This window comes from Mus caroli, unplaced genomic scaffold, assembly GCF_978045245.1.
Source record: "Mus caroli unplaced genomic scaffold, Mus_caroli_1 scaffold_11, whole genome shotgun sequence".
Taxonomy (NCBI): domain Eukaryota; kingdom Metazoa; phylum Chordata; class Mammalia; order Rodentia; family Muridae; genus Mus; species Mus caroli.
The window spans coordinates 104,051,459-104,076,956 of record NW_028227266.1 but is presented as its reverse complement, the minus strand read 5'-3'; the positions used below and the strand labels follow the sequence as shown (position 1 = coordinate 104,076,956).

General features: G+C 44.2%; 1 protein-coding gene across 3 annotated transcripts in view; it reads left to right on the top strand.

Moving 5' to 3' along the window:
- The window catches only part of Nek11 (NIMA related kinase 11), a 259,470-nt gene that overhangs the window by 166,492 nt on the left and 67,480 nt on the right, over positions 1 to 25,498 (top strand). For all 3 annotated transcript variants that reach the window (XM_021171349.3, XM_021171347.3, XM_021171348.3), the window contains one exon: positions 23,998 to 24,058. In XM_021171349.3, coding sequence (XP_021027008.1) covers positions 23,998 to 24,058 — 61 coding nt within the window. The remainder of the gene's footprint in view (positions 1 to 23,997; positions 24,059 to 25,498) is intronic.

Below are 25,498 nucleotides of genomic sequence, written 5' to 3'. Positions count from 1 at the left end.
CAGCCTTGTCTAGTCCCTGATTTTAGAGGGATTGCTTCAAGCTTCTGACCATTTACTTTGATGTTGGCTACTGGTTTGCTGTAGATTGCTTTTATCATGTTTAGGTATGGGCCTTGAATTCCTGATCTTTCCAAGACTTTTATCATGAATGGGTGTTGGATCTTGTCAAATGCTTTTTCCGCATCTAACGAGATGACCATGTGGTTTTTGTCTTTGAGTTTGTTTATATACTGGATTACGTTGATGGATTTCCGTATATTGAACCATCCCTGCATCCCTGGGATGAAACCTACTTGGTCAGGATGGATGATTGTTTTGATGTGTTCTTGGATTCGGTTAGCAAGAACTTTATTGAGGATTTTTGCATCAATATTCATAAGGGATATTGGTCTGAAGTTTTCTATCTTTGTTGGGTCTTTTTGTGGTTTAGGTATCAGAGTAATTGTGGCTTCATAGAATGAGTTGGGTAGAGTACCTTCTGTTTCTATTTTGTGGAATAGTTTGTGAAGAACTGGGATTAGATCTTCTTTGAAGGTCTGATAGAACTCTGCACTAAACCCATCTGGTCCTGGGCTTTTTTTAGTTGGGAGACTATTAATGACTGCTTCTATTTCTTTGGGGGATATAGGGCTGTTTAGATCATTAACCTGATCTTGATTCAACTTTGGTACCTGGTATCTGTCTAGGAACTTCTCCATTTCATCCAGGTTCTCCAGTTTTGTTGAGTATAGCCTTTGGTAGAAGGATCTGATGGTGTTTTGGATGTCTTCAGGATCTGTTGTTATGTCTCCTTTTTCATTTCTGATTTTGTTAATTAGGATGCTTTCCCTGTGCCCTCTAGTGAGTCTGGCTAAGGGTTTATCTATCTTGTTGATTTTCTCAAAGAACCAGCTCCTTGATTGGTTGATTCTTTGAATAGTTTTTCTTGTTTCCACTTGGTTGATTTCACCCCTGAGTTTGATTATTTCCTGCCGTCTACTCCTCTTGGGTGAATTTGCTTCCTTTTGTTCTAGTGCTTTTAGGTGTGTTGTCAAGCTGCTAATGTGTGCTCTCTCTAGTTTCCTTTTGGAGGCACTCAGAGCTATGAGTTTTCCTCTTAGAAATGCTTTCATTGCGTCCCATAAGTTTGGGTATGTTGTGGCTTCATTTTCATTGAACTCTAAAAAGTCCTTAATTTCTTTTTTTATTCCTTCCTTGACCAAGGTATCATTGAGAAGAGTGTTGTTCAGTTTCCACGTGAAGGTTGGCTTTCTATTATTTATTTTGTTATTGAAGATCAGCCTTAGTCCATGGTGATCTGATAGGATGCATGGGACAATTTCAATATTTTTGTATCTGTTGAGGCCTGCTTTGTGACCAATTATGTGGTCAATTTTGGAGAAGGTACCATGAGGTGCTGAGAAGAAGGTATATCCTTTTGTTTTAGGATAGAATGTTCTGTAGATATCTGCCAGATCCATTTGATTCATAATTTCTCTTAGTTTCACTGTGTCCCTGTTTAGTTTCTGTTTCCATGATCTGTCCATTGGTGAAAGTGGTGTGTTGAAGTCTCCCACTATTATTGTATGAGGTGCAATGTGTGCTTTGAGATTTACTAAAGTTTCTTTAATGAATGTGGCTGCCTTTGTATTTGGAGCATAGATATTCAGGATTGATAGTTCCTCTTGGAGGATTTTACCTTTGATGAGTATGAAGTGTCCCTCCTTGTCTTTTTTAATGACTTTGGGTTGGAAGTCAATCTTATCAGATATTAGAATGGCTACTCCAGCTTGTTTCTTCATGCCATTTGCTTGGAAAATTGTTTTCCAGCCTTTCATTCTGAGGTAGTGTCTATCCTTTTCTCTGAGATGAGTTTCCTGTAAGCAGCAAAATGTTGGGTCTTGTTTGTGTAGCCAGTTTGTTAGTCTATGTCTTTTTATCGGGGAGTTGAGTCCATTGATATTAAGAGATATTAAGGAAAAGTAATTGTTGTTTCCTGTTATTATTGTTGTTAAAGTTGGCATTTTGTTCTTGTGGTTGTCTTCTTTTAGGTTTGTTGAGGGATTACCTTCTTGTTGTTTCTAGGGCGTGGTTCCTGTCCTTGTATTGGTTTTTTTCTGTTATTATCCTTTGAAGGGCTGGATTCGTGGAGAGATAATGTGTGAATTTGGTTTTGTCGTGGAATACTTTGGTTTCTCCATCTATGTTAATTGAGAGTTTGGCTGGGTATAGTAGCCTGGGCTGGAATTTGTGTTCTTTTAGTGTCTGTATAACATCCGTCCAGGATCTTCTGGCTTTCATAGTCTCTGGTGAGAAATCTGGTGTAATTCTGATAGGCTTGCCTTTATATGTTACTTGGCCTTTTTCTCTTACTGCTTTTAGTATTCTGTCTTTATTTAGAGCATTTGTTGTTCTGATTATTATGTGTCGGGAGGTATTTCTTTTCTGGTCCAGTCTATTTGGAGCTCTGTAGGCTTCTTGTATGTTCATGGGCATCTCTTTCTTTAGATTTGGGAAGTTTTCTTCTATAATTTTGTTGAAGATGTTTGCTGGTCCTTTGAGTTGAAAATCTTCATTCTCATCCACTCCTATTATCCGTAGGTTTGGTCTTCTCATTGTGTCCTGTATTTCTTGGATGTTTTGAGTTAGGATCTTTTTGCATTTTACATTTTCCTTGATTGCTGTGCTGATGTTCTCTATGGAATCTTCTGCACCTGAGATTCTCTCTTCCATCTCTTGTATTCTGTTGCTGATGCTCGTATCTATGGTTCCAGATTTCTTTCCTAGGGTTTCTATCTCCAGTGTTGCCTCATTTTGGGTTTTCTTTATTGTGTCTACTTCCCTTTTTAGGTCTAGTATGGTTTTGTTCATTTCCATCATCTGTTTGGATGTGTTTTCCTGTTTTTCTGTAAGGACTTCTACCTGTTTGATTATGTTATCGTGTTTTTCTTTAAGGATTTGTAACTCTTTAGCAGTGTTCTCCTGCAATTCTTTAAGGGATTTTTGTGCTTCCTCTTTATTGTCTTCTGCCTGTTTAGCAGTGTTCTCCTGCATTTCTTTAAGTGTGTTATTAAAGTCCTTCTTGAAGTCCTCTATCATCATCAGGAGATATGCTTTTAAATCCGTGTCTAGCTTTTCCGGTGTGTTGGGGTGCCCTGGACTGGGCGAAGTGGGGGTGCTGGGTTCTGATGATGGTGAGTGGTCTTGGTTTCTGTTAGTAAGATTATTACGTTTACCTTTCGCCATCTGGTAATCTCTGGGGTTAGTTGTTATCGTTGTCACTGTTTAAAGATTGGAGCAGAAGATGTGTTCCACTCACCAGCAGTCCCAAAATCCTGGGCCGGGGGTCGTGGGTAGCTGGCGGGTGTCAGGCTACCCTGCTCTCCCGCTACCCCGGCGCTGATCCGGCCGGATGAGGCCTGTGGCCCTACTCAGGCCGGTTTCTGCTTCCCTAACTAATGCAGTCTCAGGTCCCGCGCAATTGGATTGGAGCAGAAGCTGTGCTCCACTCACCAGAAGTCTTAAGATCCTGTGGCGGGTGTTGTGGGTAGCTGGCGAGTGTCAGCCGACCCTGCGCCGCAGCTGCCCCGGTGCTTTTCTGACCGGAAGAGGGTTGTGGCCCTATGTAGGCCGGATTTCTCTCTCCCCAACCTGAGCAGTTTCAGGTCCCGCGTGATTGGACTGGAGCAGAAGCTGTGTTCCACTCACCAGCAGTCCCAAAATCCTGCGGCGGGGGTCGTGGGTAGCTGGTGGGTGTCAGGCAACCCTGCGCTCCCGCTACCCCGGGCGCTGATCTGGCCGGATGAGGCCTGTGGCCCTACTCAGGCCGGTTTCTGCTTCCCTCTGGCTCCATGTTAGTAAGGAAGCAGACAAAAGTGAGGGAGAAGGTGATGGTGGGAGGGAAGAAGGGGGGCAAGTTTCCCTGAGATTTCAACAAATGGGGTAGCACCCCAGAATAAAAATAGGCTGTGACCCTAAACCCAGATGTCTCTGTTCCCTTCTAGTTTCTAAGGTCTCTCTGATTCTAAATCTCCCACTGGCTGAATCTCTGCCATAGTCTAGAGTGTTCAGAGATACGATTTTCCCCATGCTATAGTCTCCCAGTGCAAGTCAGTCATTTTTCATGGTGCTGAACAGAAAGCAGTCAAGGATGTCACGCTTTCAGTGTGTGCTGCATTTAACACCCAGGTCTTTGAAAGCTGAGACTAGTGTGCTATTTCAGCTTTTCATTTGAAGAAACAGGATTGAAGGGTGACAGCTAAGATGCTCTACTGCAAGTAGGCACAGTTTCCACAGGCTATGCTCTACACAGGAGTGGCTGCCCCAGGTCTTTCACTCAGGATAGAGGAAGTGGAACGAAATACAAGAGAATAGTTCAAAGGCAGGCAAGAGCCGCTTATTATATAGAATTACTGAGCTATATACAAGGCAAATCTAATGCCCATTCTGGGAGAAATGCAGAGTCATGTGAGGTAAATGAAGCCCAACTCTCTCCTGCTGAGGGATTTGCAATTATTTTCTAGTGTGCTATTAAAATGGAAGATGCTAGAACTTTTGAACATCAATAGTGATACTGCTTTATTTTATAGTTTAAAATCATGCCAATAATGACCTGATTTAGTCAACCTCGCACTCAGGAGGAAACACTTTTTGCCCTGCATTGACCTTAGAATCCATCATTATTTCTAAGAAGTGGCCTGTCCTGCTATTGCAAGTGGTTGAACTATTTCTTTCCTGTAACCCCACCAGTGTGTCTTAGGCTACTAAGCAGCCACACCCTCCAAAGCATAATATGTATTTCCAGAGGCATGGGCCTTTTGTGTGGGCTAACTACCCTCTACAGCCTCCGCAAGTGTTGTTCAGTGGAGGGATGCCCCACTTTCCCCTCCCAGGCTGTCCTAACATCACTGCCTTGCTTCTTCTCCTTTCTCATCCTCTGTTCCTCGTCCTGCATGAAGTGCAGCTCAGTGCTGACCACCCTGGGGTCCCCAGACCTCCCCGTGGGAGGATGCTCCTGGAGCTGGGCATGGCAGGCTTGCTGGAGAAGTTAGCAAGTGAGAGGGAAAGGATACTTAGGATCTAAAGACAGCACCAAAGCGCATGAAAATAGATAGTGATGTCATGGCTTCCAATCATGGTTTAAACACGGGGCTTAAGAGAGGACTCAGCTAGAACTGGACTCGAGACTGTCCATCCACCATGCATAAGTGTGCAGCACCAGGACTTCCTTTGGGGATTTGGAAAATCTTTCTCTTTTGGTCCCAATAACCTCCCTTACATTGCTGGCTTTCCTTCCTAGGACTATCGGGCATGTGTTGTGTAAAGAGAATAAGCCATTACAGAGCCAGCAGAGGCATTGACTGGAGTACCTCCATCCACAGGCTGCTACTCAAGAAGTGGGGCGTGGCAGGGAGAGTCAGGTGTCGGCAGCTCCTGGGAACTCTATGCCTGGCATAGATATCATGCCATCAGTCCACTTTTTTTTTTCCCTCTTCACCCTTTACATGAATCCAAAACATCTTACAAGTTATACCACAAATGTCTCTAAAATTCTGAAGCTGTCATAAGCCCTGATTTTCAAGGAACCAGGGCATTGATGGGAGACACCTGCAGGTGGAAAGCTTTAATAATGCAGGGTGAACAAGGCTGTAACGTGAAATGTGGGCACAGTGAGTGACAGCCATATGTCATAAGTGGGCACAGTGACAGCCATATGTCATAAGTTCTGAATTCAGAGAAGGAGCCATTTAGTGTTGGAGCCTCGAGAGCTGATTTGCTGTCTGAGTTTTAATGATGTGGCTCTGTGAACCTGTCACTACATAGACATTAGGATGGAAGGCAGCCTCAACTGTGAGCTGGGAGCTGAGATCTCAGCCTCCTAATCTCATGGAAGCCCCACAGAAGTATCATCAGCTCTGCCCTCTGGCTCTGGGTAGCAGCATCCTCTGCCTTCCCATGAGTTATGAATGAACATGAGCAAGGGTCTGGCTGCGAGTGAGACCCAACCAGGAGGCAAAAGGCACATCTGAGTACACAGGAAGAGGGGACTGCCATGTCACTTAGGTTTCTGTGACTTAGGGCTAGTGTAGATACGGTTTGCAGAAAGGTAGATAATTGCTTAGTAAAACATCTGGCTAAAAAGAAACTTAGTGGGTTGTTCACTGTACATCCATGTACATATCATGCGCTCAGTGGCACAAGCGCTTGATATATGGTAGAGAACCAACAAGAATGGCCCTGCCTTGTGTGCGTTCCAGTCTTGTGTTTGGATACTGTCTACAATGGGTGGTGTCCTGGCTTGTCTACTGCTCATCGTTTCTGTCGTCCCAGCAGCCTGGACTCCTGTACCAGACTCCATACACCCTCTCATAGACATCCAGAAGCCAGCGTGTCTAAGGGCGAACCCCTCTCCCCATTTATGGCTCCTCCTGGGTTAAACTTCACTCCCCTCCTTTCGCTCATGTTCACATCCAGCCCATCAGCAAAAGGCACTGGCTTTTCCCTCATTACATAGCCTGTGATCATATCTTAGAGTCTCCATCCTTGCAACCAAAGCCTCCAGCACTTCAGCTGGAAAAGTTCACAAGAACATCCAACTGTACACATGCACGCACACATGTGCACACACTGACACACACACACATATACACACACGCACACAAACTGACATGCACATACATACTCTGCCCTTGCATCTCACTCTAAGTCTGTGCACAGGCCCTCTGTCACCGCCTTTACCCCGTCACCATCACTTCACTGAGGTTCCCCATCTCTTCATCATGAAGGTCCTCACTCTCAGTCCAGTCTAGTCATACCTGCCTCTTCTTTGTTTTGGCAGAACACCAGACATGTCTGTCTTTAGAAGTGTAGTATGTTCTTTATATGAGCTGCACTAATAATACTCTATCCATATGTCCTCAAGTCTTTGCTGTGTTTCATCTTACTGGAGAGGACTTTGCTATATTAAATAAAATATCCCTCACTAGCCAGAGAATTGGTGCTTCGACCTTCCTGTTTATTGTTCTTGATAGTCTGTTCAACATGCTAGTTAGTCTATTTACTAGTTCTATTACTATTTCTTCATGTGAGGTCTGTGTCCATACTAGAAGGAAATAGGAAGCAAGATGCTTGGGTCCCCACATGCAGCATTGTACCCACGGGACTTTTAATATTTGTCACAGAGTAAATTCTTACTAGATATTATAGAAAACATACAGGAATGAGTGAGTGAATAAATGAATGAGTGAATGAATGAATACCTGAAGAATAGAATCTAGTCAGGCATGCAGCCATTATTAAGTCAACACACACACATAAATAAAATAAGTGAAGCAAAGAATCATCTTGTAGGGAAAATGAATATTGGGGTTTGTGCTGAGGGCTGCTAGGAAGAGTCAAGGAGAACTTTCAAGAAATGGGAATGTGCCTGCCCCTTAGGATGAGGGAGAGTTGCCAGAGAGCAACCCATATATGAGAAGCTCCAGGTGACGAGGAGGCTGGGCAATTCTAAGTGGACACAGAGTGAGCAAGAAGGACCATGTGCATCTAGAGATGCTAGGCCAACTGTAGCTTGTACCACGAAGGGCTCCTGAACTCTGGGAGGAGAGTGGAGTTTACATGAGAGGCTAATTTGGGGAAGAGTAACTGAAAGCCTAGAGATGAGTCAGAACTGAACTTGGGAGTAACTTAGGGTCAGAACACTTGCCTAGCTTGTTCAAGACGCTGCGTTAGAGTCCCAGCACTACAAAGGGGCATGACAGGTAAAACAGGGAAGGAAAAAGGAAGGGAAGGAGGAAAGGAGAGGCGGGGTGAGGGAGAAGGACAGAGATAAATCTGTGGTGATACAAATCATGAGAATGCGGGGATGGACTGTGGAGGTGAGCGATGTCTTCTCTCAGGCTGCTCAGTCTCTGTCCAGGTAGATCCATTCTTAAATAGCACCACAAGCTTCAGATCCATGTGTCTTTAGCTAAGCTTGTCTCACTGAGAGCAGCTCTGAATCAGTACTGCCCTTAAGAGGGGATCTAGAAATGGGACTAAGCAGCAGTTTTCATAAACATAAGCCACACCTGTCCTCTGCTGCTTTCCAGCTTCAGCTTGGTCAGCCAGGATGTTGCAGAATTAGGCAGATGTGGTTTCTCTGGAAAAGGCTGGTCCAGAATGCCCTTGGCTTAGTAGGAAAGCGTCCTGCCTGTTGGTTACCCTGGGTGGGATGACTCTGAGAGGACGGGCAAAAGGCAACAGAAAACAGCTCCTCACATCCCTTATACCCTTATGGACACCAATGACCAGTGAATATGACAGCATGCCAGGACTCTCCCAATGATGGAGCCATCCTGGAGGGCATGCCTTCTTCATGCATAGATCTACAGGTGGGAGCTTACTAAGGGTTGTTCATCAAATGGAGAGTATGGTGCCATGCCTGGTGTCATACAGCAAAGGCATCCACAAATCCTTCTCCACTCACTCTGAGCAGCTTTCAGTCACTGGAAGACATAAGACAAAAGACACTATATAACTGTGAAGCTCTCTCTCTCTCTCTCTCTCTCTGTGTGTGTGTGTAACTACAAGCTACATGACTCTTCTGCATGGATATGCCTTTGGGAGTTGGCATAGCCCACCAGCCATGAGTATAGAGGATGCTGTGTGTAGACAGATGGTTGAGTTTTCACTGCCTCCAGGTAAAGGATCAGTGAGCAGAGTAACCCCCAGGATGCTCTTGAGAGCATCTAAAGATAGATACACAGCCTCCAAGGGACTGTTGGTGTCTGCCCACACAACCCGCATCCTAGGCTAAATTCTTATGGCAGCTGGTTCTGCTCATCCATCCACCCAAATATCCTCCTTTAGTTGGAACAAGAAACAATGTTGTATATAGTTATCATTTTTCAGAAAGCAATGTCTGGGTCTCTCCCTATATTCATACATATATTTGGATTCAACAAAAAATGAATTAATTTTATGTATTTACCCAACTTTTAAAGTAAATCCTCTTCCCCTAATTTGTCATTTCTGACTCTTTAGTTCCAAACTTGCCCAACATTCTGCTTAAGCACACACTGCTTTTTGGCCAGCCTACAGGTGAGTTTCCACTCATTCACTCATCAAGAGGGGGAAGATCTTCAGGGAAAATGGAAGGGTGAGGCAGAGCATCCTTGGCTCACACACCCATCTTCCTTTGTTCCTTCCTCTGCATCTTCATCTACATACTCGCTACATTAGGCATAAACAGACAAACCTTTTGGTCCTGGGTTCTCCTACAAGCAGTTTCCTGTTGGGTTGTTCTATCACAGGTGTGGCAAGGCCTCTTCTTCATCACATCTCCCCTTTCACTGAGGTTTGGTTGTAGCTCGAATGGGTCAACCATGATTGCAGTCTCTTAGGTAAACAACAGTCTCTAGAGAAGCAGACTGCCTTGGAATGATATTTCTTAGATGCCCTTATCTATCCCACAATTTTTAAGCAGCAAACTGGACTGGGTTCTCTGCTTGATGTTGCAATGGTAATTATACACTCAGCAGACATTTTTGAGAATATTTTTAACAAATACATGTTACAGTCCATATATACCAGCAATGGGCCTATCTATGGACTTTATAGACGCTACTATATCCGAGTCTTCTTACAACTCATTTTTACAGATGGGGGAATTAGGCATGAATATGTTAAGTAGTTTGCTCAAAATACAAGGTGGGATTTAACCTCAAGAAGACTGACTTCAAAGACTGTACTCTCTCCAGTCTCAGTACTATTTGTCTGAATCCCAGCTTTGTGCCAGTGCCACCTTTTCCTTATGGTTTGGAAGAGAACACCTTTGTTCTATACAGCCCAGCTCTCATGTTCCACCTCCCAGGGGTTGGCTTATGAACAATATCTAGTTCTAGCTGGAAAGTAACAGGACTTGATTTCTTGAGAAAGAACGGACTGTGGGAATGTTTGGAAAGTGATGTGGTAAAAGTGTTTGCTTAAGCTTACTATGTGTATTGCTGGTTACATGTAGCCTAAAGTATCTAATGTGACCAAGAAACTAAATGTTATATATTCTGGGAGGAATGTTGATATGGCAATATGACTCCATGTGAGACCATCATTTCAAAGCAGCATCTTGTCTGTGTTCAATGCTAAATTTAACTAAAACAATACATGAAAATGCACAAATGGTCATTTGTGGGCTTACCTCTAAGTAGTGGGCTTATCCCTGTACCCTGAGCTCTTGTCAGGTCTCCATGGTGAAGTGTGGGCAGCCTGGGCAGCAGAATAAGACCCTGCTTCAAACAAACAAGCAAAGAGGATGAACTGCAAAAGATGAACTGTGTGATGCCGTGTGGCTCTCTGAACACAACTGCATTCAGTTTGGCAGCTACATTTTAATTCCCACATGTGCTCTTCGGCATCTGCATGTGAATATTCCTGGAGCTGGCCTATCATGTCTGCCACAGGTCTGTATTCCAAAAGTAATGCTCAGAGAGAGATCGTCTCGATTTAGAAATGACTCTGTGCATCAGCAAGACTGCCCTATGAAGAGAAGTCTGCTTTTCAGATTCTGAGCTCTCTAATTGTATTAATAATCAAAATAATTAAAGTTCTCAGCAATACATGTGTTTTAAATCCCCCCAAAAGATGTTTCAAAGAATTAGTGAAGTTGTGATTCAAAGCTAGTGTCCCAACCGAACTGCTCATGTCCTGTGTGTACGGGTATCACAGTAGCACAGTGACTGACCCAGAGGGCTTCAAGGGAAATGTAGTCTGTTTTACTGAATTTTGTCACCTTTTAATTTGCCACATGCCTCTAACATCACCTTCTACAAAGCCAAATATTTCCTGAATAACTACAGGAAGACGGGGGAGGCTTTGCTATCATGTAAAATATGTTTAAATTATTTATATGCTATATTAAAATACAGGGTGCCAATATATTTTAGTCATAAAGCCCCTACTATATACAAAACTCTCATATATATACATATATATACACATATATACACATATATACATATATATATTATATGTGTGTGTTTAGTATATGTGTATATTAATGTGTGTGTGTGTGTGTGTGTGTGTGTGTGTGTGTGTGTACTTGCATGTTTGTGCACATGAGCCCAGGTATACTTGTGCTGGAGTTCCAGTATGGAGGTCAGAGGTAACCTGGGTGTTTCTCCTACCTCCCAACTCTTCTGAGACAGGAACTCTTTTTGTTGTTTGCTTCTGTGCATGGAAGGCTAGCTGGCCTGCCTCCCACTTCACTCTCACTGTTGAAATAGTTGGATTACAGACGCACACTCTGTGCCCAGACTTATGTGGATTCTGGAAGTTTGAAATCAGGCTTGGAGGCCATGATTTTTTTTTTATAAGGACAATATTTAATTGAGGCTGGCTTATAGCTTCAGAGGTTCATTCCATTATCATCACGGCAGGATCATGGCATCATCTAGGCAAGCATGGTACAGGAAGAACTGAGAGTTCTACATCTTTATCTGAAGGCCTCTTAGGACAAGACTAGCTTCCAGGCAGCCAGGATGAGGGTCTTAAAGCCCATACCCACTGTGGCACACCTACTCCAAGAAGGCCACACCTCCTAATAGTGCCACTCCCTTGGCCAAACATCACAAACCATCACACCTAGCAAGACTTTGTCTTCAAAAAGGGAAAGTGGAATCACTAGAAAGAGTCTTTAAAACTAGGAGTTGTGCGTTTTCTGTCTGCATTTTCTCCCTCTCTGCTGTCTACCATATGCTTTGTGTGTGGGGGAGGCCATGATTTTGATGATAATTATTATTACATCTCAGTGTTTACTAGGCCTTCAATTTCAATGCCCTTTATAAATACCTTTAGTTTGGGCTTCTGATTATCTATCTATAGAACTCTGTCAAAATACTTGTCCCTTGTCCCCTTCTGGGTTTTTTGTTTGATCTGCTGAAGCTGCTTTGACTCTGATACCTGGGTTTTCTAATGTCTGTCTTCAGGGCAGCGATGCGTAATTGTTTTGCGGGTTCAGAGTTTCTCTGCTGCTGACCTAAAATGGCTGTTTTGAATTTAATATTGCCCCCCCCCCCCAGTTTCCAACAAGGGGCTACCCCGTCTCACTCTGGTTGATTGATTTGCATTCACTAGTCCAGTGCAAGCCTTTGCCACGTCTGAGTATCCAAAGGCGGCTCAGGCCTTCTCTCACAATTAGCTTGGTTCTGCTGACAACTCCCTTTGAGATGACCTTGTTCACCACAATTAAGACATTTGACATTTTGGATTTTCTCAAGACCTTTAGAGATCACTTCTTCTAATAAAGTCATCATATGAATGAGATCCAATATCAACCATATTTCTAGTTGATCCACCTATTGTTGTGGGTGGACCTAACACAATTAGCTGAGAGACTAAATAGAGCAAAGGCAGCCTTCCCTTGTGTAACAAAGAATAATTTTGTCTTTAAATTAGTTTTTTTTTTGTCTTATACTCAAATTACACAATTTAGTCTCTAATATTACAGGCTTATCTTAAGGATCTTGGAACTTACCATCATCTCATAAGATCCTCCCCCTTTCTGCATAATTCAGCCTGACAGCTTGTAGAACTCTTAGGACAACTTACTTCAGCTGAGGAGTAGCTGGGAATTCTACAGCGTTAATAGTAAGCTAAGCTCTGTTAATATATTTGTCCGTGCAAGAGTTTCTCAGGGTTGCAGGACTTCCACATGGTAGTTGAGGATCCTAGAGAGATTCAGGAAAGAGTTAAGTTTCTAGAAGAAGTCTTGGTGCTTCCAATATACCAGTCAAAGTTATGCAGCTTCTGGATATAGTATGCAGTATCTACAGGACATTCTCACTCATCCTTTAAAGAAAACCCCCTACGTATATTCTCTTTTACGATCTCAGCAAATTCTAGCTCATGCTGTTGAACAGGAAGTAGTGGTTGGGAGGGTTTTGCAGATCGAATTGATGATAAATTATTTTTAATCTGAGGCCACAGCAAAACTTATGGCCGCTGCAGCAAAGGGTCCAGGTTGTGAAGGGTCACAGGATCTAAGGAAATAACCTCAGGTGCTACTCGACTTGAGAACAGCAAGTCATCGCTAGAGTGGACCATGATGCCCAGAAAGTTAAGGCCAAAGAGCACAGGTTTCCTGAAGTAAGAAACTATATCTGCGGGGCTGGTGAGATGGCTCAGTGGGTAAGAGCACCCGACTGCTTTTCCGAAGGTCAGGAGTTCAAATCCCAGCAACCACATGGTGGCTCACAATCCCTCTTCTGGAGTGTCTGAAGACAGCTACAGTGTACTTACATATAATAAATAAATAAATTAAAAAAAAAAAGAAACTATATCTGCTACTACAATATAAAACATAAGGTTTGACCTGCCTCCCAACAGTTACATGGTTGACAGTCATTATAATCCACTGTTGCCATGGAAACTTAAAGCTCACATGTAAACCTCAATGAAGCTTTTGAAGAGAGAAGCATCTCTACAGACTTCCCAGATGGTTTATGACCACAGTTCTATTAAAGGAAGCTCTACTTGGGGTAACCATTTACACCATATATGTTTCTGGGGGTAATCTTGTAAAATACTCTCATGATGCCTGTTTCCCAAAAGGGACAGGCAGAGCAGAGAAGGATGCACAATCAGATGACTATGCTCTACCAATCAAAGTTTCTGAAGGAATCCAGGAAGCACTTAGTTTTCACAGGTTCACAAAACTATATGTTTAATAAAATACATCTGGTAAGGTAGATGTTCCTTGAATTTATGTGTGCTTTTATTTTTGTTGGCTTCTTAAAAATTTATCAATTACCCGCCATGTGCCCAGCTCTGAGCTAATGTGTACAGAATAAGCAGATAGTCAGGTAGCCATCCATCCACACTACTTATTATAACAAAGCTTGGCCTTCATCTATGGGAACGACATTGAAAGAAATAAACCACCACTATGATAGAACATGACCAGAGGACCTCTGCAGGTGACATGAAGTCAAGATCTAAAGGATTAGAAAGATGATCACAACCCTGAGCCAAGAGCATCCCCAGCCAATGATGGCATGCTCACACAGGAGGAGTCTTGGCATAGTAAACAAACAAACAAACAAACAAACAAACAACAAAACAGACAGGCCCATGGGTGGGTGCATCTTAAGAGGAAGTAGAATGCAGTAGAAAACAGGATGTGCAAAGGATAGCTACGTTGCAGTTCACTGTGAGAAAGCACACCACTGGGGCACGTGAGCATGTGGACAGAGAGCCAGAGGAAAGCCCGGGCTGGTGCACCACTGGTTCTCATTGACATGGTATTCCCATGTGGCTAGCCCAAATAAATAATAAACATGAAGAGGGGATTTAGAATGATAGACATCACACTACTACTTACGACACAATAAGTAAATGGTAACAACTTAGATACCCAATGATAGGGGTTTGTGGATAAATACACATGACATGATTTTCCGGTGCTGATTGGTTCCACTGTTAAAAACTATACAAGCACAGTATAAAAACCCAAACAAAATTCACATCTCTATGGTTACACACATATGTTATTATTGTGTCTTTCAAATATCTGAAAAATAATCACAGGTAATGAAATATCTAAAGGACAGTGCTATATAGAAAAGATGGGGAGGGGGAATGGGGTAATATATATATTCTCTTTGATAATTTTTTTTCTTTTTTCCACTATAAAATATTTTTAGAGACTATATATATGTATATACATATATATATATATAATATTTGTTAAAATGGAAGATTTGTCCAAATACCATAGTTTTCCCCATAGCTGCTGAACAGGAGCTGAGAGCCACTGTGTGTGTTAATGGGTTTGACTGGACCCTCTATAAACAGCCAGCTGACTCTGAAGCTTAGTGAGATCTGTTTTTGAAAAAGAAATTCTGTGCATTTAATTTTGATTTGAACCTATGGGGCAGATTTTGAGAACTGAACTTTGGTGGGGTGTGGGGATATTCTTTACGCCTTGAAGGCCCTTCCTGTCTATGGAGAGGTCAGTGGCTCTGGGAATGTAGCCCCATGGAGCAGATACACTCACTTAAAAAGGAGTCAAGTTTGCTGTTTCTAGAGCATTAGGAAAAATCTGTCTTCCAGCACTTGGCCGACACAAAGGCTAAAGGCTAGTGGCCATATGATGTGGTATCTATTCAGATACAGTTATTCTCATGGGCCAGTTAAGTCCACCACAATTCAATACATTGTGAAACAGTAAGGAAATGGAAACAACTTCATCAGTTGTGAATTGTTTCTTTTTCATAATAGAGAAATTTTGACTTAATTATAAAAAGTACACTTACCATCTATTGTAAGACTTTCCTCTTTGAGGGAGACAAGGTAATGTCAGCTCCCTCATAAGGTTTCAGTGACAAACTGAAGTTTGGTTCCTCCAGAGCCACCCCTAGGGACCCAGTGAGTTTCCTGAGCTTATTTACAAAGCATGGGCAAGCAGTCATTTGGGGCAGGAGCATGGGTGTCCGTCCCTAAAGCTGGGGCAGGAACACGGGTGTCTGTCCCCTAAAGCAGCCACACTCAGAGGTAGGCAGGCACCTGCCATAGATGATGACTTCCTCATGGCTGCATCACAGAGCCCCTTTCCCCTAGTCATCCCCAGCCTATACCCTGCAGCTCTGCCTCAAGATCCCAAAGCCACATTCAGTTAGGGCAGAATTGCAGACAGCTGATTGGGAGGAGTGGCTGGTATGCTGGTTAGCTTTTTGTCCAGTTGACATGATCTAGAGTCATTTGGAAAGCCAGGAACTTAACTGAGGGTGTGCTTCCACCAGATTGCTTATAGTCAAGTCAAGTTTCATTATTATTATTATTAATTGATGTGGGAAGGCGCAGCCCACTGAGGGCAGTGATGGCCCTAGGTGGTCTAGGGTGATGTAATAAAGCAAGCCGAGCACCCAGGGGAGCAAGACAATAAGCAGAGTTCGTAAGCGGTTCTGCTTTGGTTCTTGCCTCCAGGTTTCTGCCCTGGCTTCAGTGGTGGTTTATAAACTGTAAGCAGAATTAAACTCGTCTCTCCCCGAGCTGCTTTTGTCCGTGGTGTTTATAACAGCAACAGAACCCTACCGGGGATGTTTACTCTGGTGAGGCTCTCCTGCCCGACCCTCCACATCCCTGTGAGGGATGTCAACAGTTGAGAAATCCAGTGTGATGCTCTTTTGCAAGCTAGTATGGATGAAGATAGTGGCTGCTTGCCTTGGAGGACAGTGCTGTCTTTACTGATCCTCAGATTACTTAAGATTTGGCCACAAGAAAACAATACAACCAACGATGTTATGTCAAAATATAGATGAAAGGTAGATCCATTGAATGAATGACTGATTGGTTATTTGATTGATTGATTGACTGATTGATTGATAACCTTCAACCAGGACCGATTTTTAACCCTTATGGGAAAAGTTGGGCAGAGCCTGACACTATTTTTGGGTCTTCACAACTTGGGTTGGGGAGGTCTTATGACAGAGTCCTACTGACATTTATTGGTTTGGAAGCTACAAGTAGAAAAGTCAGTCTGAATAACAAGTTCCAGGACTGTCCATCTTAGGCACTGAAGGAATTGGAAAACAGAAAGCTGGTGATAATGTAATAGAACAAGGGAGCCATGTTCCAGCCCCAGCAAGCAGCAGAACTCAGTAGCTTTGGCCATGTGGTTCTGGCTTTAGAGTTCAGAGTAGAACGGATCTCTGGGACAATTATTGATGCTGGTTATCTGGAACTAAGAAATTAGCAGTGATTAAGAAAAGGCCAGCATCACTAAGGTAAAATCTTCTGGGAAGTGTTTTCTGAGAGCACAAAGAAGTTGTGTTCCAGAAATAGCCAAAGTTGTATCTTGTTCTGCAGCTGTACTTGGTAATGGGTAAGAGTCACCCAGGTGGTACTGGTTTTGAAGGTCATGAAGAACAAGTGAGGTTTGACACTAAGAGAGGCCATGGAAGGCTATTGGTGAAGGTGCAGCCTCAGTTGCAGCTGATGGCCCAGGATTGAAGGGGTCATGCAAAAGATTTGAGGCTTGGCACCATGAAGAGAGCCTATGAGAGGCTATTGGTGAAGCCTAGTTACAGCGGAAGACCCCAGCATATTGGGGATGCCAGTACTACGGGATGATCACCAAGAACAGCAGCAGCAGTGGAGTGGATCAACCTGTGCTTAAAGAGGGCAGAGCTGGAGAAGTGATGCCAGCCCTTTGGAGGACCCCAGAAGATCATGTGTGGATCCCAGACATTGGAACAAGACACTGTAACATTGAAGTTGTCTTAGAGACCCCAAGATGTTCCAGGTGCCAGAGATGTGGGCTATATAGCTAACTGATAGCAGAGAGTAGAACCAACCCTGGAGAAAGAAGTTTGTTGTAGTCAACAAAGATGAAAAAGGAGTTTGAGATCTGAAGACCACTTTGACATCAGACGTGGACATGCAGAGTTTGGAGTTTGCCCTGCTGGTTTCCTGTCTTGCTTTGCAGATTACAGTTAAGTGGATGAATCTCAGAAGAGACTTTGAACTTTGAACTTTTGGACTTCTAACATTGTAGAGATTGCTATAGACTATGGGAACTTTGGAAGTTGTACTAAATGTATTTTGCTTATGCTATGTTTAGGTATGGCCCCATAGACTCATATATTTGAACAAGCCTATGAGGGCAAGGGTCTGGAATGTGATGATTTGTATATGGTTGGCCCAGGGAATGGCACTATTAGAACGTATGGTGCTGTTGGAGTAGGTGTGTCCTTGTTGGAGTTGGTGTGTCACTGTGGGTGTGGGCTTTAAGATACTCATCCTAGCTGTGTGGAAGTCAGTATTCTGCTAGCAGCCTTCAGATGAAGATGTAGAATTCCCAGCTCCTCCTGCACCATGCCTGCCTGGATGCTGCCATGTTCCCGCCTTGATAATAATGGACTGAACTTCTGAACCTGTAAGCCAGCCCCAATTAAATGTTGTCCTTATAAGAGTTGCCTTGGTCACAGTGTCTGTTCACAGTGGAAAAACCCTAACTAAGTCAGCAGCTCAGCAGTGATCAGCACATATTGTGAAGCTCATGTGGCTGATACAACTTCTAAAGAAAGGCGTAAGACTAGAGCATACACTACTGACTCCATTTGGACTCACTCAAGGTCTCCCCCAGGAGAGTGTAAGTGTTTATCTTGAAAGCTGCTTTACCTATTCTACTTGGTGGAGAAGGATGAATAGGAAGGATCTGACAGGTAGAATCCACCTTAGCTCTAAAGCTATAGGTGGAGGGAGGAGAATCCAAAGCCTGGGTGGGGCATGTATGTTCTACAGAAGGTTTCGGGAAGGGAGCCAGTTTACAACCAGAACCAAACTGATTCACACCCTGGACCTGTTAGAGAATGTTAGCATGACTTTTATTATTTTGTTGTCAAAGTCAGTGAAGAAGATTGGGGCAGGAGTTCGAGAAACTTGTCCAGAAATATGTGCAGGTTTGCCTACTGGAAGTGGCTGTGTTTGACTTGTACACAGTAGGGAGAAGAACAAATGGTGGAGGGTACTGCCTTTCTCAGGGTCTTGATCCCATAGATGGAATCACTATGGTGACTATAGGGAGGGAGGAAGGGTAGGCTACCACCCAGGCTTTTGGAAAGAGGGAGAAAAGCATACTTCCTTGAGGGAGTTCTAGAAACATCTGGTTTTTAGCACACTGCAGTGGCCCACAGCAGACTCCGGGGCGTAAGGACTTTACTAAGCAACCACCTAAGAGCATCTAGGACTGTGGAGCCCAGACGTTCTCCTCCCAGGCTGCTGTGGTTCTGTGCTGGACACTCCTGCCTACTGTTAGGTGAGATAGGGCCCAGGGACCATGCACTCAGTACTTAATTGGACTACCTTAGCATCAGTGGTGGTTTGAGTTTGAAAATGCTCCCTTAGACCCATAGGGAGTGGCACTGCTAGGAGGTATGCCCTTGTTGAAGGAAGTGTGTCACTTGGGTGAACTTTGAAGTTTCAGGTGCAGTGTTTCTCATCCTGCTGCCTGTGGATCCAGATGTAGAACAATCTCTCTCTCTCTCTCTCTCTCTCTCTCTCTCTCTCTCTCTCTCTCTCTCTCTCTCTCTCTCTCTCTCTCTCTCTTGGTTTTTCCAGACAGGGTTTCTCTGTGTAGCCCTGGCTGTCCTAGAACTCACTCTGTAGACCAGGCTGGCCTTGAACTCAGAAATCCACCTGTCTCTGCTTCCCAAGTACTGGGATTAAAGGCGTGCACCACCATGCCTGGCCAGATGTAGAACTCTCAACTCCTCTCCAGCACCATATCTGTCTACAGGCTGCCATGCTTCCCAGCTATAATGATAATGGACTAACCCTCTGAAACTGTAGGCTAACCCCAATTAAATGTTTCCCTTATAAAAAACAAAAGCTACAAGTACTGCTGAGTGTCATGCATTGTTTTAGAATTATCTTGTCCTAAATATAAATAGTCCTAAGATTGAGAAATGTCATTGTAAATACATAGATGGAAGACTCATCAAGTACACATAAGAAAGTGTTGACTCTGAGGTGAAGGGTGCATGCATGTTTTCACACAGACTTCTGTAAATCAAATCAGTGGTTGCTGAGAGAAGAGGGCTCAGTCTTCTCCAGGGACAAGCATCCTGATAGGCTATCTAAGCCCAAGTGATAAGTCCTAAACTCGTGTACACAAGAGCTGCATTAAATGGGTCTAGTCTGTTGTTGCCCAGCAACAGTAGACTTTGAGTGGCAGAGGAGCTCTGCGGTCTAACTGGAAATAGATAGCTACCCAAGGAGTTTGTTCTGTTCGCTTCTTTATCCATCACAGAAGCTGAAATGGGAGTGCACAGATGTGCAGATAGGAGCTCTCATGAGCCAGGGCTTGTGATCAGGTTCCAGGATTTAAAAATGCAAAATGTTTGGTCAGCTAACCTCAGTTGTTTAGCATATCAACGGCCCTTTTCTATGTAAAATAGCAACAAAAAATTAGTGGATTAAAACAATGACAATGAGAGGAGAGAGGAGCAAGAGAGAGAGAGAGAGAGAGAGAGAGAGAGAGAGAGCGCCATACTTGTGGAGGCTAGATATTGATATTGGATGTCATCCTCACACTCTACATCCTGTCTTTTGAGAATGAGTTTCTCCTGGAACGTGGAGCTCACCAATTCAGCTAGATTAGATGTTTGGACGACAGCTCCAGGTATCCTCTTGTTTCTGCCTCCCCAATGCTGAGATTATAGGTGAAGGATGCTGCAACCAGCTTTTCTCTGTGGAGGCTGGGGCTCCAAACTCAGCTCTCATATTTATACAGCATACACTTTGAGGTGTCTCTGCAGATGATTTCTGGCTCCTCTGTGCTCACTGAATTAATAGTTCTTCAGCTTCCTGTGCTATTGTTCAGTCACTCAGGTTCTTGCTGCCAACTGTGAGTTTAGCTGTCCAAGACAGCACTACTTACCACGTCCTGCTATTGGTTATAGCTGCTGATTGAGGCCATGGTTCCCCCATATGACTTCCTGTGCCCTCAAGCCTCTTCCATGAAGTCTCTACAACTGGAGAGGATGGTTGCTGGCTTCCTAAGGAGTAAAAAATAAAGATTTTGCAAGATCTAGACTGACCTAAGTCATCTGTCACCACTTCTATTATGTGCTCTGAGGAAAAGCAAGTTACAGGGTCAATTCAGATCCAGAGACAGAGAAAGAGGCAGATCACATCTGTTGGTATGAGAAGTGGTGTAGGAATACAGAGGCGGAAGAGATTGTTGTAGCCATGTTTGTAAAATGGTCTATCACCCTGTGGGGCAATGGGCTGCCTCCCCAATGCTGAGATTACAGGTGAACGCTGCTGCAACCACAGACAGCCTGGTCTCCAGTAGAGCTGAGGTGTGAACCTCGGTATGACCTGGTGTTGATAATTTTCACCTACATGGGACAGAAGGTGTTCCCTTGTGCCTCCTGAACACCAGACTCCTGTCGAAGTTACCGCCCCCACAGCCCCCACAGGAGAAGTGTGGCTTTTAGTCACATATACAATGTCCCAAGCTTCTGGCCTCCAGGCTAGACTTCTCCCAGTTACCTAGGAACAGCAAGATAACGAGCACACCATAAGAGGGACTGCTTGGCCCAACCTCTCTCTCTCCTTACTCTCTCTCTCTCTTACTCTCTAAGCTTTTACTTCTCTCTTTAAGCTTTCTTACTCTCTAGCCTTTCTTCTCTCCCTCTCCCTCTCCCTCTCCCTCTCCCTCTCCCTCTCCCTCTCCCTCTCCCTCTCCCTCTCCCTCTCCCTCTCCCTCTCCCTCTCCCTCTCCCTCTCCCTCTCCCTCTCCCTCTCCTCCCTCTCCCTCTCCCTCTCCCTCTCCCTCTCCCTCTCCCTCTCCCTCTCCCTCTCCCTCTCCCTCTCCCTCTCCCTCTCCCTCTCCCTCTCCCTCTCCCTCTCCCTCTCCCTCTCCCTCTCCCTCTCTCTCTCCTTTTCCCTCTTCTCTCCTCTTGGCCATAGCCAGTCTCTCTCTCTTTCTACCTTTTCTCTCTTCTCTCCTCTTGGCCATAGCCAGTCTCTCTCTCTTTCTACCTTTTCTCTCCCCCCCCCCCGCCTTTCTACAATAAAGCTCTTAAAACCATAGACTGTCTCTGTTCATCAAGGCCCGCTGTGCTTGGATGATGTGGATAGTCTTTCCCCTAAAGAGCCATGACTAATCTCCTGGCAGAAGGCCTTCCTGTGCTCCAGCCATGGACTGGACTAAAGACTCTTGCCTGTGTGGAAACCTCTTTCCCTCTGCCTTCTTCCTGTTGGGGCCCCTATTCTGTTCTCAGCTCTTCTGCCGTATCCAGCGTGGGATGCCGGAGACTGAGAACCTGGTACGGGGGCTGCTCCTTGTCCACCTCCCTGCTATGTGGGGTCAGTGGCTTCACACAGCCAGATGCCCACCCGGGGCCTTGTGGAAAGTGTCCAGCAGTCCTCCTGTGTCCATCTGCCCAGAGCACAGGAACTCTGGCCGGACACGGGCTCTCTCCCTCTCCCCTCTTCCCATACACCTGCCAGCGCCGCAACTATCCATCTTTGGTCGGAAGAGCAGGGCTTTAGAACTGGGGCAAGGGGCTCCTTTACTATCATCTGATTCAGGCTGTAGTCTGAATGTTTTGGTCTCCAACAGATATAATCACCAAGGATGTGTGTTTAGGAACTAACCTTAGGAGTTGATTATGTCATGGGGGTTCTCTCATGACATAATTCCTTATAAATGGATTATGGCTTTATAAAGTAGACCCAAGGCAAACTTTCTCCCTTCATGTAAACACACAAGGTGTTGTCTGTGAACCAGAAGATGGGAGTATTGTAGCAACCAAATCCACTAGCGCCATAGTTCTTGAGATTCCTGGTCTCCAAATCCATGTTTTCATCCCCCTGTGTTTTTAATAGCATCCCAGGTGGACCATGGAAACCTCCAATTTCCACAGATGCTCGGAACTAAGAACTGCAGGTCTGGAAAGACTGTTCAGTGGTTAAGAGCACTGGCTACTCTTCCAGAGGACCCAAATTCCACACTCACTCTACCATGTGTAACTCCAGTTTCAGGATCCAATGCCCTCTTCTGGCTTCTGCAGGTACCAGGCACACATGTGGTGCACTGACATACACCAGGAAAAACACTCAGACACATTTAAAACAAACAAGCTAACAACTGGGATATCAAGGCCCTGGCCAGGGCCAGTGTTCCTGGTAGAGGAGCCAGGCTTAGAACTTGCACTCCCTTGGCTGCTGTCAACAGCAGCATATGCAGATGCTGTCCCCTCTGGTAGAGGATGCTGCTCTGGAGAGTCTGTGACTTAAGATTGCTCCTTACGGGTAGAGAAGGGCGGGGGGGGGGGGGATTAGTTTGGCCTTCTTTGATTTCTATGCCTGGTACCTACCTCCCTATTCCCGGAATAGTCACGAAGGATCCTTGTTTGGTATTTAACCCCACTGACCACCATTAACTGAGCAAGCCCTCCTCCTCGCCACCTTTTCTATATATTCTGAGCGTGAGATGCTGCTGAGGTTGGCAACACACCTGAAAAGTAGCTGCCCACAGTGCAGAGAATGTTATAGAATGAAACCCAGCATGTTTATGGAATGTGATGGAGTAGCCAATCACACTCGGGTGGGCTTTTCCTAGGACCCACAGACAGTTGTTGCAATGTGCAATATTTGCTTGACTTCCAATGGAGCAGGTGATCCATGGATGGTGAATCCCCGCCCCCTCCCACCCCCACCCCAGTGCAGCCATGAACCTGAAAATAATGAAGAGGCTCCATTGTCCCAGATCATTAGGATGCTATTTTGGATTATTATTTGCAGCCTGCTGGGTGGAGAGGAGACATTGATTTTTGCATCAAAGAAAATATTTGTTGTCTAGTATGGTTCTGAAATCCTCCCAACTCTCATGGGAGATAGCTGACTCTCCTCGAGGCCTGAGGTAAATGAGGAGCATAAGTATCTGATACAGAACTCCTTGAAGGTCACAGACTTCCAAAGATGTAGAAAAAAATTTGTTCCTTGATTCCTGCTGTACTGTTGAGTAATAAAATCTTGGGTTTTTAAAATTGTTATAGCCCTCATTATATTTGAAGATTAAAATAATATTTGTTTCTTATGGAAACTTTGGAAAGCATAAAACAAAAGATGAAATGAGAGCTCTCATGGCACTTGCTTGGAAGCACTTGAAAGGGTTCAGGGCAAGCTAAGTGTAGAACCATGAACCCCCCAAAACCAAACAAACTGAGACCCTCTGCTCAGTGTAGAGCCTTACACTCCCCAAACCAAACACACTGAGACCCAGTGTTCATGGTGTTCACCTCTACCCTTCCCATCTGAGAGAAAGATCAGGGGAGCTACAGATTGGTACACACACACATTATACAGATATAGAGATGTAGGTATACACATAACACACACACACACACACACACACACACACACAGAGCTACATTGTAAAATAGCTTTGCAAACAAGTCTATGGCTGTGTGCTGCCTGCCTGTAGCTTAAGCATGTTCTTGTCATTAAACATGCTTCTTGCTTCCACAGGACAGTGACGCTGCCGCGCTGGTTGGGTGTTTGGAACATGTCCTGGGTTACACCTCTCTAGGTAAGTCAGCTTCTTCGGGCTCTGTGGTGACCTTTGCTGCTTCTATTAGAATGTCCAAGAAGTGGAAAGCTTTTGAGGAACTTTACAGACATCCTGACCAAATTCTGCATCTTAAAGAGGAGGAGTCTGAGGTCGACAGAGATCGAAGGGTCTCAGGTAACAGCTAACAAACTCAAGGAAGAAACCCTTATTATTATTACCAATGACCAGCCTTGAAGAATGAAATAAATGATATTTTGGTAGTCTTCTTTAACCAAGTGACAGCCTGGCAGTGCATAGTACATTTAAAGTCCCTGGAAGAGGGCTCTCCCTGCCCGGCTGGTCCTAGCAGAGCAGATTGCATTCAGTGAAGCTGAAAGGACTGTCACTCTGAAGGTCAGTCAGTTATTGGAAGAGATTTGGTCTGAAAAAACAAAGCTTGGAACGTCTTTAGTGTTGTCAGCCTCAGTAAGTGGGACTGTTGTGCTTCAAGGATAAAACCCTATTTTTTGGCTTCTGCTTTTTTTTTTTTAATCCAAAAAGCCCAGCTGTGATAACTTTCAGCATTAGACAATAGATTTTTCACACAGAGTTCTTAAAGAGCTGAGATGAAAATGACTGAGGTTTTTTTTCTTTTAAATTTTGAGTGACTGTTTTACAAATTTTAATTATAAAAACAAAAGCAATATCTTCAAAAGAGATGGCAAGAATATAGAGATCAACGATGGCATTTTTATGTGGGGGAAACAGTCCTCACTATCTGTCAGGAGTTTTCTGTATAATGTGCCTTTTTTCCAGCGTTTATACATCCCCACAAAGCCATAGTTACAGCGAAGCTCTGACTTTTCACTCGTGACCATCACCCTGGGAAGTGACTTCCTGCATATCAGCAATAGGTGTTAGAGGCATCTCGCTCCTAGGGATGGTCTAGAGGACAAGGAAGGCTTCCTTTGGCCAAGTCAATTTTTCTCTCTGTATCTCAGTTAGATGAGAAATGGTCCACGCAGGATTCTCAGGCAGGTTTTGGAATCGGGATGAACACTGAGCAGCGTGGGTCAGAAGCTGTGTTTTTCCAGAGACTCATACTGTGCCTGGTGAAGAAGAGAGCCCTAGCAGGCATTGTAAATTATTTTAGGAGCAATCAGATGTGAATCTTTTTAATTTACCAGCTGCGAACAAAATAGTTGCCCTCTTGTCTGTTTTACAAATTGGCTTTTCTACCTAAAATTGTGTCTTGACAAAGTCAGACTCCTCCACCAAAAAAAAAAAAAAAAAAAAAAAAAAGTAACCTAGAATGTGTAGATGACTTCTAAGCTCCCTTCTAGGTTTTATATTTTTATAAAAATGAGCATCGGATGTGTGTGTGTGGCACTGATGTCTGCTTGGAGCCCTGCCAAAGTAACAGACAGGGATAAAGCTGATGTAAAGCTACAGAAGAAAGGAAGTATGAGGAAGGTACAG